This window comes from Boleophthalmus pectinirostris, unplaced genomic scaffold (genome assembly GCF_026225935.1).
Source record: "Boleophthalmus pectinirostris isolate CB_2022bp ecotype Guang Dong unplaced genomic scaffold, ASM2622593v1 HiC_scaffold_3, whole genome shotgun sequence".
NCBI classification, from domain to species: Eukaryota; Metazoa; Chordata; class Actinopteri; order Gobiiformes; family Gobiidae; genus Boleophthalmus; species Boleophthalmus pectinirostris.
In genome coordinates, this window is record NW_026571299.1 from 20,012,097 (window position 1) to 20,031,427 (window position 19,331).

The following is a 19,331-nucleotide window of genomic DNA, read 5'->3' on the forward strand; positions in this document are numbered from 1 at the left end:
TTTCTGGTTCATGGAAAGAAATGCGGGTGTTTGTTTGATCAAATGGGTTTGTTTGTACTGCCCTGTCCTGGCAAAGTTTACGATGCGGGTTCATGTGAGTGAGCTCCTCCAAGGTAAATGATGGAAACCCAGGCAGTCTGCGCGCTCCCGTTGCCGTGCGCTCTGGGGAATTCACCTGGTTGACGTCAAGGCTTCTGTGCTCAGCGCCGCCACACTCCAGAGCCGCTGAAAAGACGCCACAGACGAGACGCACAGACGGACGCACAGACGGACGCACAAGCAAGTCTTCTGCTCACAGCGACACAACACTTCCTCAAACTACCTCGAGACAGATCTTCAAGGCTGCGACTGGAGAGGCTGATCGAAACACACAAGAAAAGAAACCTAACTAACCAAGGCACACTTCAACCAAGGCGGAAGAGGTGAGCCGGTCACACTTGCTCCAAAGACGGCGAAACTTAGGAAACTTGAATCAGTGTTAATTTGGTGCAGCATAATAAACGACCATAAACAGATACTGAACGCGTTCCTTTTCACTCTCTTAAGTAGTTTTGTTCCTAAATGTGAATATAAGCTACCATAAACCTTGGCTCAACTTGTTCAAGTCAGTTTCGGGTTGTCGCGGAATGTCTCCCTCTCTCGTCACCCTGTTGTCGCCATCTACGTCCATTATACATAATTACAAAGTGACAGGAGAAAATACAGAAGTTTACTCTTTTAACTTGTAACTTGTGACCTAACTTCTGTCTTTCCAAGCGCATAAGCTACATAAAGGTTACTACTTCTTGGCGCTGTGAGCATTGGCAAAGGTGCACCTGTATCCGTCTAGAATAGTGTAGTGGTCCATCTACAAAATGAAATCACTGCCGTAAACAACACAACTTTACCTACTGCTCTATCTAAACTCCAGTCCAAGATTAAAAAACAACTTAATCTGAACAAAACCAACGAAACAAATTAATCGACTAAACAAATATAAGAACCAAATTCAGATATGTATTACTTTTTAAGAATATCACACTTTGTTCTACCAGAAGCCAAGAGCAGCCAACAGCCTAGTTACAGATTTGAGAACAGCTGCTATAGACTAAATACATTTGTGATTTACTGCCAGATATAGTTTTATTTTAAGGACCCATATTATGTTGTTTTTGGTCTATGTTAAAACATTTCTTTTTCTTCATCTTCATAAATATACTTGGAGTTTTGTTTTATTTCATTCGCACATGTTTAACACTCAAATCATGCATGTTTAGGCTGTGTTCTTCTCTCAGTCGGAAAACACTGATAATTTCAATGCTGGAATTGCCGGTCTGTACTGATCTGTAAAGATAAAAGGTAGAAATGAACTACTGCTTCATGACATTACAAGGTGGAACAGAGCGTTTGAGCTTTGGACATGGAAAGAGACTAATAATTTTTTTTTTTTTTTTTTTTGAGGAGGTAACAACATTATAACATGGCATAAAGCTCAGTTAAAGAGCAAATTTTGTGTAATATAGGAGCTTTAATGATTTTTTGCTGATATTGCTTTATTAATGCATGTTGTTGAGTTTAGGTTTCAGTTTTTTCTTTGGCTGTTATACCTACACAATAACTTGTATTACTTATATTTATATATTTTTTTCATTTATTGCTTTATCTTATCTTAAAGCTTGGCAATTACCTGTGTATTTGGTAATAAACATAAAAATATAGCACATGTTCCAGTACAGCATGTTAAAAGCTACCTTCGTCAATTGCCATTATGTCAGACATTACACAGCCAATGGCAGCGTGCCTCACCGTGGTCCGACTTGAATTAAAGCAGGTTTGGTTTGTTTGTTATTTGCTCATTCACTGGTTTTTAAACAATCCATCCAGCTGTGACTGTGTTTGAAAAGGTGATGAACTATGCATGTTAGTTGATCTGTGGAGTTTTTGTCTTTTGTGAAGTTTCAGTTGTGGAAGTAAAGTCTCTAGTTTCCTGAATGCCCTAACATGGCTTGTCTGTGTGTGTCACTTCTTTTGTTTTGAAATCTTTTACTTACAAATACCTTACATTACCAAACCCTTGTGGCAAGCTATCTTGTTGTTGTCTTGAGAGCAGAGGCTGTGTGGAGCTTTGGGAGGGTATAAGGTAACACTATCTGCCTGCAGTTAGTGGTTTGTCAATATTGGCTTGTGGCATTGGGAGAAGCCTGGAGGACACTGAATGTACCCTGGTGCTTTCAGAATGTGATGAAGCAGCCTCAAAACCCGAACAGTGCAAATACATCTAGTCAAATGCTGTTTCTTTAATTAAAGGTCCTATATTACGCTGTTATCTTATTTATTTTATAATGTTGTTGTAGTTTTTTCATTCAATGTTTGACACAAATGCTGCATATTTAGTTTTTCTCTCAAACAGAAAACACTCCGTTCCACCTTGTGATGTCTTGTGGAAATACAGGAAGTGTGTTTTTAAACTCCATACACCTTATTTAAAATCATTTGGATCATTTCAGCCCTCGAATTGCCAATCTCTACTGAACAAAAGGTAAAAGGTAAAAGGTAACGGTTAACTTGAAAACTTCTGCTTCGTCACATCACAAGGTGGATCAGATGTAGATAGATAATAAAGGATTACTCTAACATGTGTGATTGAAACAAAACACAACTCCAGGTATGTTTCTGATGAGATCCCAACATTATATCCTGGCTAAAATCTCAAAGTATTCAATTCAGCATAATATGGGACCAAATTGTTGCCCTTAAAACAAACCTTGCGTGTTGTTCACTTGGTCATTGCACAACACATTAATCATGGATTTAAGAACTAGTTACAATCAGACCTAATAATACTGCAAAATTAATCCCACCTCAAGGAAGTTCTTTTGTTGGTTATTTATTCTTAGCCTTGAACAAATGGAAAGATTATGTAAAAAAATCTTTGCTATGTAAAACTATTGCTAGGTCATTGTGTCGATTTCTAGGTCAGTCATGATTTGCACGAGGCACGATATATTGCTACAGAGATATAAACGATTATATTGAAACTACTTGATGCCACTGTCACATAGCAAAATAATCCCAGTAAACACATTTTAAATAAATGGACAGTATCATCAACCGTATCGTGGCCTATATATCGAGGTGTGTATCATATCGACAAATTCTTAATGATACCCAGCTCTAGTATCATTATACATTAATGTTGTCACAATACTAAAATGTAAAATTTCACATTTGATGTTGATACTAAGGAATAGACTTGATGCTCAATATAGTAGGGGTGTGCAAAAATGTCAAAATATCGATATATGTATCATTTAATGTGATGATACAGTATCGATATCGTGGGCTGCTGTACCGATACATCACCAAGAGTAATTTTTGGTATATTTTGCTGAATTATTTTATTACAGCGCTACAGTTTTGTTGCTTGTTTAGAGGAAGGAAACTCGTTTATGCAACATATTTGACATTTTCACTGTTTTGATGATTAAAATTGGCGTTTTTTATATTAACATTGCACAGGAAACGATTTAACAAAGACTTTTAGGATCACAGCCATGATTTTGCCATTATTTTTTTATTGAACCGTATCAAATCGATTTGAAATATATCGTGTTGAATCGAAAGTGCACTGTATCGAGATATGTATTGTGGCCTATGTATCGAAGTATGTGTCGTATCGGCAACTTCTTAATGATACCCAGCCCTACAATATAGATAATAAAAATAATAAAGATCCTTTCTTTAAACAGTAGAATGTAATTTTAAACATTAAATCAGTATACTTTCTCTTATTTTACCATACCATGTCTTATTTCATCCAGATAGGTTCCATAGTGGTCCATAGGCATATACTAGGCTATGTGGCACTATCCTTGGTCTGATATACCTCAATATAATTTTAAAGCTATTAAGAAAAGGTTCATTTCTGTCATGTGACTTTATTAGTATCGATGCTCGCTCAAATGAGTGTCATGAGTTTCAATACAAGTCTTAGTATTATTATCAGATTTTTAATACTTCTGACAACTCTATTATGTATATTTGAATTATTTTTTCTACCACTGAGTAAATTGACTGTGTTTTAGCTTGGATTCAAGACACTAACACTCTTTTTGACCTTGTGCAAGATACCCCCGTTATCCCCCTCCACCCCTCGCTGTACCATTGTGCTGTTGAGATGCTGTTTGTCAGCCAATCTGAACTGTGAGAATTGTAAATCGTGCAGAAATGGACACCTCTCTCCTCCTATAGAGCAGCCACATACACAGTAGCAGCATTCATGCTGGTAAAGCAGGTTTTAGACTTGGCAAAACAACTTCGAGACAAGGAGCAAATGCAACCACTGCTACGGAAGTTTAGACTGGCAATCATAAGAATTCAGTTTGTCACAAAGAAGTTACTTTACCTTTGTCAATGACGGAACATTTGATGTTTGTTGACTTAACCTTCACTGACTGAGTTACAAATTTGGTACATTTTGTTAGACATTAACCATGGTTGGTAAAAGAAAGGGGCTTTGAAAGTCTAGAGCAAATCTATAGACTGCGTAAGCCTTTTTACAATGTTTTTCCTAAATGTTATGGATGAAATATCTTGCCCAGTAACACAAGGACAGTGTGCAATGATGGGAACAGAGTCTGAACTATTGCCAACTATCTGTTTGGTAAATTACTTGCTATGGAGAGATATGACAAAAACAACAAACAAAACAAAACTGAGAACACTGATGTAGACTTGGTTTGGTCTAGTCCAGGTTTAGTCATAATTTACATAGCCGCACGCTCTTCTAGTTCAGGGGTTTCCAACCTTTAAGACTGAGACCACCTTGAAAACCCACTATAAAATATAACTGACATCTGTGATCATTTCAGTTTGCAACATTTAAAATATATATGTATTTTTTAATGAAATATTTATTTGAGTAATTTATTGTATACGATTTCACTAAAATGTACTGTTAAACAAACTGTCATAATTTAGCATTTTCTGCTAAATAAGAAATAGTTACTTGAAGGAACTTGGAAGAAGGAAATACTATTATTAATAATTATGATAAAGGCCTTTGATCTTTTTATTTCCTTTATTTTTCTTGGGTATTGCTGTTACAGTATGTTCTGCTCGTTAAATGTTTTGTTTTGTTGAAACTCTTTGATGGCTATCTTGCATTTTACATCTCCCTTTGACGGTAAACCATAACCAAGAGAGCAGCTCAGATCATTGACAGTTTTCTCTAAGTAATTCATTTGTTCTCCTTTACACAAACTTTATTTGTGTCTTAGGCATATTATATGAGGGCATGTAGCCAATACACTTATTTAAATGAGTTGATTACTTGTGGTATTTTTGTTTTGTTTCTTCAGTATTTAAAGGTTGTATAGAGGATTTTTTAAGGGAAGAGAAATACTGCGACAGTCCTTTTTCAAATGTTGTGCATGTGTGACACCACCTTCCTCCTCTACAGCTCCCTCAGTAGAAACATCTCCTCCCGCCTCTTTACTCTAGAGTCACACTTGTTTACATCCAGTGCGTGTTCAGAATTACTGTTGAAGTTTCCTGTCTAGAAATATTTTATCGACCAACGCGTCAGTTTTTAGACCCTTCGTCTGCTTCAGTCGCGCCATCGCTGGAAGGAATCTCCAAGAATCACCTCAGTTTGTCTTCAGTCCTTTTCCTCTTCTCTTCTTCTTTCAGCGACCTCAAAAATCGACTTTCTTTTGCGGCGAACGGGTCGTGGATTCTCGTCTGCCGTCGCGACAAACTTTGTGCGAATTGTGAGGAAGCGACGGTTTGAAAAAGCCTCGAAGAACCGTTGCGTAAACCACGTAATCCTGTCAGTTACACTAGAAACGTAGAGAGTTTGATTGACAACCTAACAGCCAATAGATAAAGAGGCAGCCTCGTTTTCTATTGGCTGATGTTTATCTGGCCTCAACATGTCCACAGTTGATAGATTTTCATTCTTTTTTTTCTGGTTATCATAATTACAAAGCTGCTGCGTCTCTGTAATGGTATTTTAAACTTTCACTGACAATTTGAAACAAAAACAAAAATCCTCCATACAACCTTTAAGTCTTCAGTTCCACGTCCTGTACATTTGACCTAGTTTCTTTCATTGCTGTAAGTTAATCTACTTGTGCTGGTTAAACTTAAACAAAGAACAATGATATTTGCATAAGAGCACCAGGGCTGCAAGATTAATCAAAAAACAAATCATAATGACAATTTGAATAGACGCAACTGGCAAATCACTAAGACTGCATTTGCGAAGACTGCTAACCCTGTTTGTCAGTTCAGATTTATTTATTTCATTTTATTTATTCAGTTCTTTTGGACACTTTTAAAATGTGAACTTTGGACAGATTTCTATTACTAAATATACATCACAAATTTGATCCGAATTGCCATACTGACTCAATTTTTCCCTAAATTATTCACACCTAATTAGCACAAGTGTTATATTTGCTTCACAACACAAACTGATTTAAACTGATTTACGTAGCTTGTAGTGGAGCGTCTGCAACTGCTGGAAGTGTTAATTTCTAGGCCAAGTTAGAGATCAGATCTGTGGAGACGCAAGCCCACTTAAAACTGGGATACATTTATTTCTAAACAATTAAAATACCTGTAATTGAATGTCAGATATATAAGTTGAGTGAAATATTCCTGGCAAAACTATGTCTCCAGGGAGAAATGTTTCCTATTGCACTTTAATTTTAAAAATTTTAAATTTGACAACGCATTATGCCATTTCTTTTACAATACTCATCAACACTGTGAGTTTATTGTGTTTGACTTTGTACCCAGACAGAAAAAAAGAATATAATTTTGAGGGCATTTCTTTTTCAGTTAGGCATAGATGATCCTAGCCAATGTTGAAGTGTCTTGGGCTTTCCAAACACAGGCTTAAGAGTAAATATTACTGAAAAAAAATCTGAAATGTCATTACTTTCCACTGCTTTATGTATGCAAGTATTATATTTTAGGTCTGGTTATACTCCAACCTTTACAGATATTTCACTGTAGTAAGTCATTACCTCACAGAGTTTGTGTGAACCCGGTGTGAGCATGTTAGCATCAGGAAACAGTAGTGAAGAGAGTTCTGATAATTGAGACAGACTTGGTTAAGACCTGCAGATGTGGTCCTGCCAGTCAGACCTGCCCTGTGTGTTAGTGCTTCAGTTAAATCTCTCTGTATTGTTTGGCACATACCTCACTGTGAATTTCTGTGTCACTGAGTTGATCATTGAGTAACTCCTCACAGATAATCTCTTACACTTTTGTTTGAGTTGAGTAATAATATTTTAATGCTGTCTGCCGACCTACTTATCATGTACTTGTTACACGGCTTGAGCAGCACACATACACTTGTGATTCAATTCTTTAAATAAAATATATGAGTAGTACTATATGGTACGTGCTAATTTTCTGTGGTTTGATGCTAAAAAGAAAGAGATGTGCAGATAGTAGTGTTGGATGTCTTGCTGTGCTGGGAACGTGACAAATAAATTATTAAATAGTCATTAGTAAATTTCATGTAAATCAAGGTAATGCACATGAATGCAAACTGTCCCTTCTATATTTGGTGCTTTGATTGTTGATTCTTCAGAAATCTCTGCTGGCTCTCAGTTCTCTGTCTTGGTCTTTTCTCGTTTTTTAACATAAGCTGTCATGTAGCTCTCATACCCAAGCAGACCATGCATTTGTCTGATTGGTTAATCCACCTGTCAGTTACACTCTCTGGAATCGGGGAGACAGGATACGGTCCAGCCCCACTCATCTTTTGTAAAGTTTTGTCAAACCACATGGTTCTGGTTGGCCAGCTAACTGGATTTGAATTGTTACATGCCATTATTTTAGTTAAAGAATCATGATATTGAGACAGAGGTCTGTGTCTCATTCGTTTGTCATATAAAGAGATAAATACGTGGCACAAGTCAATACTACAGTAAGACAAACATTTTAACAAGTGGGACATCACTGTCGTTGTTCCTCTGTTGTTAAACTGTATCACTTGGAACTTCCTTAGAACCCTTTTCTGTAAACTTGTAGTTGGCCAGAATGAGTTGAATTTTGTATAAGAACCTTTTGGATGTATTTAATGAAATCAAAATATTACCACATGGGATGTATGGTATAATACAACTTTACCAAGGCTGCTCCATGACTGACTTGTGAATTCATATTATTGTCTGTCTTTTTGCTGTCTTGCCCTTTCCCTACACCCACCCCTTCCCCAAATGCATGTGCTCATTTTTTCCACTCTCTCTAGAGAAACAAGGCTGCCTTTTTATAATGTGTGTGCATGTGGGCATAGAAGAGGGTAAAGACATCCAACTGGATATAGTTTGGATATTCTTGTATGCACGGGGGAGGGCCTCTTGACCTCACTTGTGTATTCATGTGAGGGTTTGTGTCAATCTGCAAGTTAAGGTTATATTTGCATTCTTTGAGAATTTATTATCTGTCAAAAAAAAATGCAGAATTCTCATAAATACAGAGTGTTCGGTACTAAGTTTAATATAGTTCTGTCTCTTTAAAATAATTCTGGGTGATCTTCCTAAACTGGATGCTGCTTCGGCTTTGATGTTTGAACTTCATCTGATTTGGAGTGTCATTCCAGCCTAGATTATTTTTGTGTGTAAAAAATATACCAATATGATTGTATAGATTCTACATAGAAGCATCCGTCTTCCACATAATGTGTAAATTGGGCATAATATGCTTTATGCAATATGCTATATGACAGCCTCTTGTGTTTGGATTGAAGGTGCTTAGCCCTGTGGGGAATGATAAACAAACACTGTGCATCTGTTCTCTTTGCATGTCATGTACATGTATAGACAATACAGGCTGCTTATCTATTAACTGACTATGGGGCACAATACTTAAATTATTGCTCATCTTCAATTTTATTACCAGCGTAATGTTAATTTGAAACTTGGATGTTTCAACACATTTAATGAAAGGTACCTGTTTGGGTTAAGGACAAACCTTTGTGTAACCTTCTGTAATTTAATTTCATAATGTGGGTTGTTAAATGTGCAGTATGTGTGTAATGTAGTAATGTAGTATTGTAATGGAATCATGGAGCATATTATCCATGTTGAAAATGTATCAAACATTGTATTTAGAGTCTATATTATATTACACTGTGAAAAATAACATGTGAAAATTGATACAAATTACAAACATGACTATAATTCATGCTCAAAAAGGTCTTTGCATCTTGATCAGATTCAGACAATGCACACTGACATGGAATGTGAAACCTGTTGTTACACTAAATGAGTTGAATTATTGCCAAGATTAGGTTTTGGACCACAGCAGATTAACTCTCTCAGTAAGTGCTGCGTAGAAATTCTTTTGGGAATTCAGTGAGATTTAGAGATTATATGGACTTTAAAATAACTTGAATAACATGGACATGAGTGAGTTATACAACACATATTTAAGTTATGTGTAATACTTATCATTAACACAGACTTTGAAACTTGCTTTATATAGGAGCTAAATGTTTTATGTATTTATGTTTCAGTTTTTCAATCTCATCATGTTAAACGAGATGTGCAACCGTTTAAACATTTTAAATACATGGGAAAAATGTTAATTACAATGTTATGAAATGACACAAACTTGGCACACATGTTGTCTAGAATCTGCTACAAATCTGAATTATTCTCCCTGGATGGTGCGTTTTCTTAGTAAATTATTGCAATAGGAAATATTCTCAGTAACGGTGATTAATTCTGTTTTCAGAAGGCTGTCACCATCTTCCTCAATTTCCTATTTGTGGGTAGTTTCCAGTGTTGAGTGGTATACTTCCTCATTGATAAGAATTTGTGTGACTCGTCTTCCTTTTTGCTTTACTTAAATAATTTCTATCTTTGTCTCTTTCAGGAGGCTTGGGTGAGGGGTCGCCATGGCACCCTTCCTGCGAATAAGCTTCATCAATTACGAAATGGGTGCTCTGCCCCCTCTCCAAGACCCTCCCATTTGTGCCATCAAGATGAAGGAGTCTGTCAACACAGGTATGGGCAAAAGCAAATACACAAAGAATACAGTGTCTGCCTTAACCAGAATCCACAAACATGATTCCTAGACCTGTCATACAGGAGCTTATTGTATTGACATTTTGTTAATATATACAATATATTTTTGAACAAAATATAGACTATAAACAATAATATTGAAACCAAACCATAAAGCTGAATTATCCCTCACAACAGATTTTAAATGTACAATATTACAACAGGATGCAACAGTTAAGAAGTGTCTGTAATGAGTCATAGAAGTAATTTGTTCAACCCTCATCACCTCAAATCTTGGCATAGTACAGAAAATTAAACACACTTTGCCACTAATATAAAGAAAAACGATCCATGTTAAATATTGACCCTCCAAAAATATTGTTCCACCTCTCATGTATTGAAAGATAAGTCAATATATTATTTATCATGACAGGCCTAATTGTCGTTGTTGTTTTTATTTTTCCAGAGCGAGGGAAGACTTTAGTCCAGAGAAAGCCCACAATGTATCCCGACTGGAAATCTACATTTGATGCTCACATTTATGAGGGCCGCGTCCTTGAAGTGGTCCTGATGAAGAGCCAGGAGGAAGCTCTGGCCAAAGTTACAGTGGGTGTGGCTGTACTGGCTGAGCGCTGTAAGAAATCCAAAACGAATGGACGCGCAGAGTTCTGGGTCGACTTGCAACCTTCAGGACGAGTGCAGTTCGCAGTGCAGTACTTTCTGGAGGATGGGGATCCAGGTAAAAAAAAAAATCACTACTATTACACTACAGTAAACTCCGTCACATAAGCACTTGTCTTTGCATGTACTGTAATACATTTATTATATGAAAAAAAACATTCAATGTCTAATATCACTTACACAAAACATTTGTTCCCTGACCGGGAATCGAACCCGGGCCGCGGCGGTGAGAGCGCCGAATCCTAACCACTAGACCACCAGGGAATGTAAAAGTAGCAGTAACATGATACACTGACTGAGAAAGTTTTATGGAGCTCCTTGTGCTGGCATTTTAGTTTTTGTATTAGACCAGCCCTAACTTATTTTTGACCTTCACCATTTTAAATATGTTTAACCGTTTTAACTTACTGATTCAGTTGCAAATTTTGTTGGATATCAGTAAAGAAACTGTACATATTTTCAGTGGTGGAGGAAGTACTCAATTTTGTTACTTATGTAAAAGTACAGATACCAGAGCAAAGAAATACTCTAGGAGAAGTAAAAGTATCACATAAAAAAATGGCAATCAAACCATCAATCAAACTTTATTTATAAAGTGCTTTTCATACAGAAAATGTTGCACAAAGTGCTTTACAGTGATTAAAAACAATCCCACATTTCCCCCACAGCTGCTGGACCCCACAAAAGCAAGCAACCCAGACAGTCAAATGCACAGACTCACCCACATGCACACTTTCTGGCACACACAGATACACACATACTAACATGCTAAAATACATTAGACTACATACAGTAAATATGAGGCTGAATACAGGCGAACCAGTTGAGAAAGCACCTTCAGAGTAGCCATCTACACCAGCAGCAGAGAGCCGCTGCCACCCGGAACTGCCAAAGGGCCCAGTTGTACTTTTAAAGTACAAGTTTAAAAATATACTTCAGGTCTTATAAAGCTTCAAATGTACTGATTTTGATACATATTTCTGTAGAATTTTATTCAACAGATACAATTGGATTTTTTTTTTTTTTTCTTGATGTTTTTCTTTGTATATTTTTGTTTGCTCAAACTACAAATGTGTTTAAAAAAAAAAAGTTGTCAAACAATAATAAATAAATACTTTTACTTATCAGTCCAGTTAAAAAAAATTGTGGTCTGCTCTCAGATGTAGTGAAGTGAAAGTTAAAAGTATCCACTTTAAAACTTAAGTAAAGTATAGATATCAAATTTTTTATGTAAGGACAGTACTTTACTACTTTTATTGCATTATGTTCAACCACTGCACATTTTAAATAAATATGGAACTGAGAGATTTCACAAACATCTCAAATATAAAATATAATACTGTCTTGCTGCTGTCATTCACTTTCTCTATATCAGGCCTTAATGAAGCACGTCAGTCTCAATTACAATGGAAAACTTTTTTTTTTTTATCACCTTCCACTTCCTTCTGTTAAATGTCTGCTTAAGGCTTCTGTCCTCGTCAGCCGCCCACTCCCTCCTAATCTCTTGGCACAACGTCCTATTGTTTACCTCTCTCACGCCTTCTCCTCGTCTTCAAGTGATCTTTGGTCTCGCTCATTATAAAGAGTTACTCAAGTGTGGAGGTTTTCCCTTCAACAACAGTGCCACTATATTTAAAAAAAAATGGCCACACACTTTTTGACTGCTCATTGGTTTGACACACCACTATGATGTAAATAATATATACACTACCACTTTTCATTTATTGTTCTTCTTTAGTTCCATGATTATTTACAGTACCGGTACACTGAAGATTCTCAGTGAAGACATTAAAGCTATGGATGAACACATATGGAAAGTAGCACCAAAAAACCCCCAAAAAAACTCAAAATAACTCAACTTCGTTAAATTTTAAACGATTATGTGGCATTTCTTGACCCTGACAAGGCACACCTGTGAAGTGAAAACCATTTCATATGAATTCATAAAATATAAAAATATATAGTTGTTTAACTTCTTTTTCTTTGCTAAATAATCCTATATATCTTGCATCTTATAGTTGATGTCTTCCCTGTTTATAAAAAATGTACAAAGTAAAAATAAATGGAAAAAAAAAAAAACATTGAATGAGATGGTTTGTCTTAGCTGCTGGCGCATTGTACTGGCAAGGCTCTTACTTATAATTGGCATTCATCAAGTTCCTCTTGCTGAAAGATTCTGAAAAGGATGATTTATAAAAATTATTTTATGTTTCCTCAGTCCCTAACAGGCCTTCGATGAAAGTCAGTCCTGAGGATGGAGCCACGACCCTCAACAGAAGGAGAGGAGCCTTTAAACAGCCCAAAGTCCACGACATCAAGAGCCATGAGTTCACCGCCACTTTCTTCAATCAGCCCACGTTCTGCTCTGTGTGCAGGGAGTTCCTCTGGTGAGATCGCTACACAAATATTATGCAAGTTTACGTCATGTCTGATGCTTTGGGGTCACATGATTTCACTTTTCTTAAACATGGCTGCTTGTACTGATGAGTCATAGTCAGTTATGTTTTCTGTTTCTGTATAATAGCTTATAGCTTTTTCAAGAAATGTATAATAGAAGTGTGGAATATATCCAATAACAGCATTTCTTTGCTCTTACAAAATTGTATCAAAAATATATTGACCAACAAAAATATTGTTTGATATTCTGTACTTATTTTATTTATTTAATTTTACCCCTTTTATTACTCAATACCAAGTGAAGTTACACTGAGTAAGTGCCAAACACAGGACAGTACAAACATACAAACAGGGTTACACAAGCAATGAACAAATAACATTATTGACAGCAGGTATGGTGTATAAAGAGATGCTGACAACATAATGGGAACAAACGTTTGATGAGAGAGGTTAGGCCCTGGCCAGTTATGTGGGTGTATAATCTGATATTTTGTTTTTAGATGTTATATGTGATAATAAAAAGTGTGAAGTGGCCAATATGATCATCATTTTAACTGCATGTTAATGTTTTTCCCTCTTGTTCATGTAGGGGGCTCAACAAACAAGGTTACAAATGCAGACGTAAGTCCCTTCTTACATATATTTATCAACACGTCATATTTTAATGCAAAATTGACATATTCTTTGTTATATTTTCAATCCAGAATGCAATGCAGCAATTCACAAAAAATGCACCGGATTGGTGATTGCGAGGTGCACTGGAACAGCAGCCAACAGTCGGGACACAATGGTGAGGCTAAACCTATGAAATGCACAGTTCTGATTAAATTCTTATTACAATTAATTGTCATATGTTATATGTATTACTATTATGATATATATTATTTCACTAGACAATAACTTGAATATTTTGTGTGCAGTTCCAGAAAGAACGTTTTAAGATCGATATGCCACATCGCTTCAGGTACTACAACTACAGAAGCCCCACCTTCTGTGATCACTGCGGCAGCCTGCTCTGGGGGCTGTACAGACAAGGCCTTAAATGCGAAGGTGATTGTGCTTTGAAATACTGTTATAATCTATACGTCTATACATCTCAGGGAAGTTGTTGCAAGCTTTAACCTTGTAAATTCTGACCTATTCATTTCTTTTTCCTTTGTGTGTTTGCAGAATGTGCCATGAATGTTCATAGTTACTGTACAAAGAAAGTGGGAAATCTCTGCGGTGTCAATCAGAAATTACTAGCGGAGGCTCTCTCGCACATCAATTCGGTTGGCACTTTTAAACATTTTATTGTTTGAATTAAAACTAAAGGGCTGCTTGAGCTAAACGTTGGCACTTGTTTGACAGAAAAAAGATACGTCCGTTAAGAAGTCAGATCCGAATGGGCCTGACACTGGAATTTACCAAGGTATCCAAGATGTGACTCCAGAACCTAGTGGTAAGTGGCAGTCGCAATGTTGAATAACAGGCCTGTCACAATAATTACTGTGTTGACTTATTGTTCCAAATATGATATTGTCCCATGTATTTTGGAGCTCAATATTTATCACGTGTGCTAGTGAGGATTACAGTTAAACTACATTCAAGTGGAGCAGTGTCATGTTATATATATTTTGGGGGGGATAGTTCTGCTTTAGCTTAAATTGATTTTATTGTCAATATTTTGTTCAGCAATGTATCATACTTTAAAATGTGTTATTGTGACAGGCATATTTGAATAGTCCATATAAGATTCATGAATAACCTGTGTGAAGAGTTATGTACAATTATATATTTAATTTTTGCACATTTCTTTGTACAGCCAATGGCAAGGTCCCGGTACCAAGTCTCACTCCATCACCAGCCCCTCGGGTACACCTCACTCTGGACAAGCTGGTGTTTCACAAAGTGCTTGGAAAAGGCAGCTTTGGAAAGGTAGGTCCATACTTATCTACAGACAATAAACAATAATACTGAAACCAAACCATACATCAGAATTATCCTCCACAAAATATTTTTTAATGTACAATATTCTTAGACAGCATGAAACGCAACACAAGTTCATAATTAAACCTTAAACCTAAACCTAAAGGAAAAATTACCCATGATAAATATAGTCTCCCAAAGTCTTGGTCCATCTGTCATGTACTGAATGATGAATACTATATCAATGTATCAATTATCTTGTAAAGTATGGTTTGAATGTAATGATTATAACTGCAGATTTGATGCTTCAGGTGCTGCTGGCTGAGCTGAAGGGCAAAGGGCAGTACTTTGCAGTGAAGGTACTAAAGAAAGACGTAGTGCTGATGGATGATGATGTGGAGTGTACAATGGTAGAGAAGAGAGTGCTAGCCTTGGCCTGGGAGAACCCTTTCCTCACTCACCTGTACTCCACCTTCCAGTCCAAAGTAAGCCTTAAGTACTTCAGTGATTAAATATAAATAATTAATTTGTATCTATAAATCCCCCTCTACAATTTCAGTGATATTTCAAAGCTAACGAGCTATGAGTGCCACCTAGTGTGTCACCTGTGCATTGGAACTTGTAAAAAGCTATACTTCTTTTGGGAATCCAGCTTTTTCACTTCCGATACAGATTTCAGTTTGATCGCTATAGATACCAGTATCAGTGCATCCCTAAATTTGTACTATTTGGAAGAACTCTGGTTCATTAATCATTACATTGCTTGTCTTTCTTGTTTTGTTTAAATGGAGCTGGAGCTTTACTAAAAATGCAGAGTCAAACAAAGTTATTCCATGAATTAAAAAAGAGACATTGTATTTCCACAGTTTGTTTAAAAACCTTGATAATGGTGGTGATCATTAATTTTCCATGTTGTTGAGTTTTGTTTGGACAGATGCCAATAAACCTCATTATGTCTATTCAAGCCTTTGGAAAGCATATGATTATAACGTTATAAAGATATTTGCGATAGAGTGCTGACAGTAATGTGTTGTAGGAACATCTGTTCTTTGTAATGGAGTACCTAAATGGAGGAGATCTCATGTTCCACATCCAAGATAAAGGCCGCTTTGATCTGAACAGAGCCACGTAAGTTCTATTATATTTTTCTGTCAAAATCACATTGATTGCAATGATTAACTTGTACTTAATAAATGTTTATCTTCAGATTTTATTCTGCTGAGATCATAGTGGGACTGCAGTTCCTCCACTCCAAAGGAATTATCTACAGGTAATAAAATTTCTCCTGCCTATCCAAACAGCAGCACTTAAAATAGAATTGATGCGAGTCAATTATATACCCAACAGGGATCTGAAGCTGGACAATGTCATGCTGGACAAAGATGGACACATAAAAATTGCAGACTTTGGTATGTGTCGAGAAAATGTATTTGGAGAGACCAGAGCAACAACATTTTGTGGAACACCAGACTACATTGCACCAGAGGTATGCTTAAAATAAATATGACATCTTATTGTAATTCCTTATTGCTAATATTGCTGTTTATTATCAGATCCTGCTGGGACAAAAGTATACTTTCTCTGTGGACTGGTGGTCATTTGGTGTCCTGGTGTATGAGATGTTGATTGGTCAGTCACCTTTCCAAGGTGATGATGAGGATGAACTGTTTGAGTCCATTCGGACTGACACTCCACACTATCCGCGCTGGATCACAAAGGAGTCCAAAAGCCTTCTTGAACTGGTAATTTATTAATATTTTATATATACACACATGATGCCATGCATTTGCTTATCAACACAAGTGCTACCAAATACAATTTACCAATTTACAATGTTCATGTAATATTGGTCTCATTTCACATTAGCCAACATGTAAATACAATACATGCAGATCAACAAATACAGTGACTTTTTGATATATTCTAATATTTGAACAAGGATTGTCAAACATATTGAATACTAAAATTATTATTGAAACTAGATACTCATTTGAGCAATATTGATACTGCAAAAAATCACATTAACAGGACAAAATTTGAGCTTTCCTGAACAGTTTTAGTGTGATTTTGAGCTTCCTCAGAACTACAGTACTATAAGATCTCATGGATCTCATGAAGAAAGGACTGTTATTTTGTGTTTGAAAAGTACATTCTGTTACTAAAAAGGAACATATTCTATCTTTGTGACATCAGTGATGAAATCGGTATTGAGTATTGAGTTGAAAATGTTAGCATCAAGACGCTAATTTGAACATGTCTCTTTACCAGCTGTTTGAGCGAGATCCCACCCGGCGGTTAGGTGTGGTGGGAGACATTCGTACACATCCGTTCTTCAAAACTATCAACTGGACAGCACTAGAGAAACGACAAGTAGACCCACCGTTCAAGCCCAAAGTGGTACGTTCCTGTGGTCTAGATACTATTGCTACGTTGCTATGTTTGTTTCCATGTAGCAAACTTTGAATTTCCTTGGGGATCAATAATGTATGCACATTCATAGTGTACAGTATACATAACATATAAAGTCTAACTGTGATTTATGACTTTCTCGGTCAACAGAAGTCCCCCAGTGACTGCAGCAACTTTGACCGAGAGTTCCTGAGCGAGAAGCCGCGCCTCTCCCATGCAGACAAGAACCTCATTGAGTCCATGGACCAGGCTGCCTTTGCCGGATTCTCCTTTGTCAACCCCAAACTAGAGCAAATGATAACCAAGTAACACACAGAAACTGGATCACATTTTGGTGCTGTGCCAGGATGCAGGCTCTCACAGGATATCAGGTTGTCCTGGCTGAATACATACATCAGTGTAATATATGTGTAAAGTTGATCACAATCTAAATAACAGGTGTTGGATGAGTTGCCAGGTACTTGAACTGACAGTGCTTAAAGGTGCACTGTGTAACTTTTCTGCTAGAGGGTCCACCACTTCAACTCCATGTGGTTGTTTTTTCCTGAGATGATCTACAGTACTGTAATGTAACCGTCTCCATGGTGACGAGCAGGCCACATCACCAGGCCAAGTTACAGGTCAGATCTGTGGAGACGTGGACCTGCTCACAGTAATAATGCATGTGTTTGCAGTAATTCTGAGAAGTAAAACACCTGTAATTAAAGATATATAAGATGTATTTGTTGAATGCCATACTGTGGAAGGTCTCAGGCAAAGCAATAACATCACCATGGAGACAAGCAGATGATGGACCCTTCACCAGAAACACGGTACCTTTTTAGTGTACATGTATTGTCACAGTTTGTCACTGTAATCAAAATAGAAAACATATGAACCATGCCATGTAAATTTCCCTGAGCAAGGAATCCCAATTTTGAAGTGAATGAGTGATAAAACTCTTTCAAAATGGCCTCCTGTGGGAGCAGTTTTATTTTTTATTTATATTTCTGATCTTAAGGGACAAAACAAACCAATACTGGATATCCATGTGAAGTAATTATACTTATGCAGGCTATATGTGTAAAAGGTAAGGGAAGCTATACAAATCCCAGTGTTGCTATATTAAATGCTAGATATGAATATTTTCTATTTTATATGTGGCTTTATTATACAGTCCACCAAAATAGTTATTTAATAATTATGTCATGAGACTAGAAGGTGAATCTGTATTAAATTCTATTATGTGACAAGAGAAGGGTAGTTCTTTATTATGTGTTTACTAGTACAAGATAGGTTTAGGAAAACTGTGACCTTCCATGATTTTTACTTTATTCTATCTTTTTTTTTTTTTAGACCTTAGGCCTACTCCTATTTATTTTGTAGAGATTGTGTAAAATAACACAAGAGAAGGCTAATTGTCTATTGCCAATTATTGGGAATTTTATTGTGTATATATCTTTGTTGTCCACTGATTATGTGTGATGTGAGGAACAATTATCTTAAGTAACACTCACTCATTTAAATAATGTTCTTGAATCTAGTCATTTTAACATGCTGTACACTCCTGTTTTTTAATACCTTTTACATATTATGAATAAATGGAAGGTGTAAAAGTTGTTGTTTACTGCGTGTTTGTTGGTTGTTTAAGTTAACATTTAAGTTATGCATTTATTTACTTAATTTTATAACTAAAACATGATTGGATGAGCTGGAAAAAAAAATTAAATAAAAATCCATGATCTACTGCCATCTAGTGAACAGGTTTAAATGACACCTGCAGAATTAGTGGTTGACCTGCTGCGTCCTCTGTCCCACTGGGAGCCAAACTACTCGCCGAATACTGCTCAAAATGCCTTATTTTTGATAATATGGCCAAAACGCCTTATTTTTGAGGATTTGACATTTGGATAGCTTGTTGACACCGTTTAACTTTACACAAACACATGA

The 19,331-nt window shown here is 36.4% G+C and overlaps 1 protein-coding gene and 1 non-coding gene across 2 annotated transcripts; one reads left to right on the top strand and one right to left on the bottom strand.

Moving 5' to 3' along the window:
- Nucleotides 1-263: 263 nt before the first annotated feature.
- Nucleotides 264-18,997, top strand: LOC110165748 (protein kinase C delta type-like). Its single transcript, XM_020930936.2, has 17 exons — nucleotides 264-422; nucleotides 9,877-10,007; nucleotides 10,474-10,746; nucleotides 12,907-13,075; nucleotides 13,675-13,706; nucleotides 13,790-13,875; nucleotides 14,006-14,135; nucleotides 14,256-14,356; nucleotides 14,436-14,526; nucleotides 14,890-15,002; nucleotides 15,305-15,478; nucleotides 16,030-16,121; nucleotides 16,201-16,263; nucleotides 16,341-16,479; nucleotides 16,547-16,735; nucleotides 17,262-17,390; nucleotides 17,553-18,997. The coding sequence occupies exons 2-17, from the start codon at nucleotides 9,899-9,901 to the stop codon at nucleotides 17,709-17,711; spliced, it is 2,049 nt and encodes a 682-aa protein (XP_020786595.2). The 5' UTR covers nucleotides 264-422; nucleotides 9,877-9,898; the 3' UTR covers nucleotides 17,712-18,997.
- trnae-cuc (transfer RNA glutamic acid (anticodon CUC)) lies at nucleotides 10,881-10,952 on the bottom strand. The gene has a single exon. It is a non-coding gene; the product is annotated as a tRNA-Glu (tRNA).
- Nucleotides 18,998-19,331: the final 334 nt, after the last annotated feature.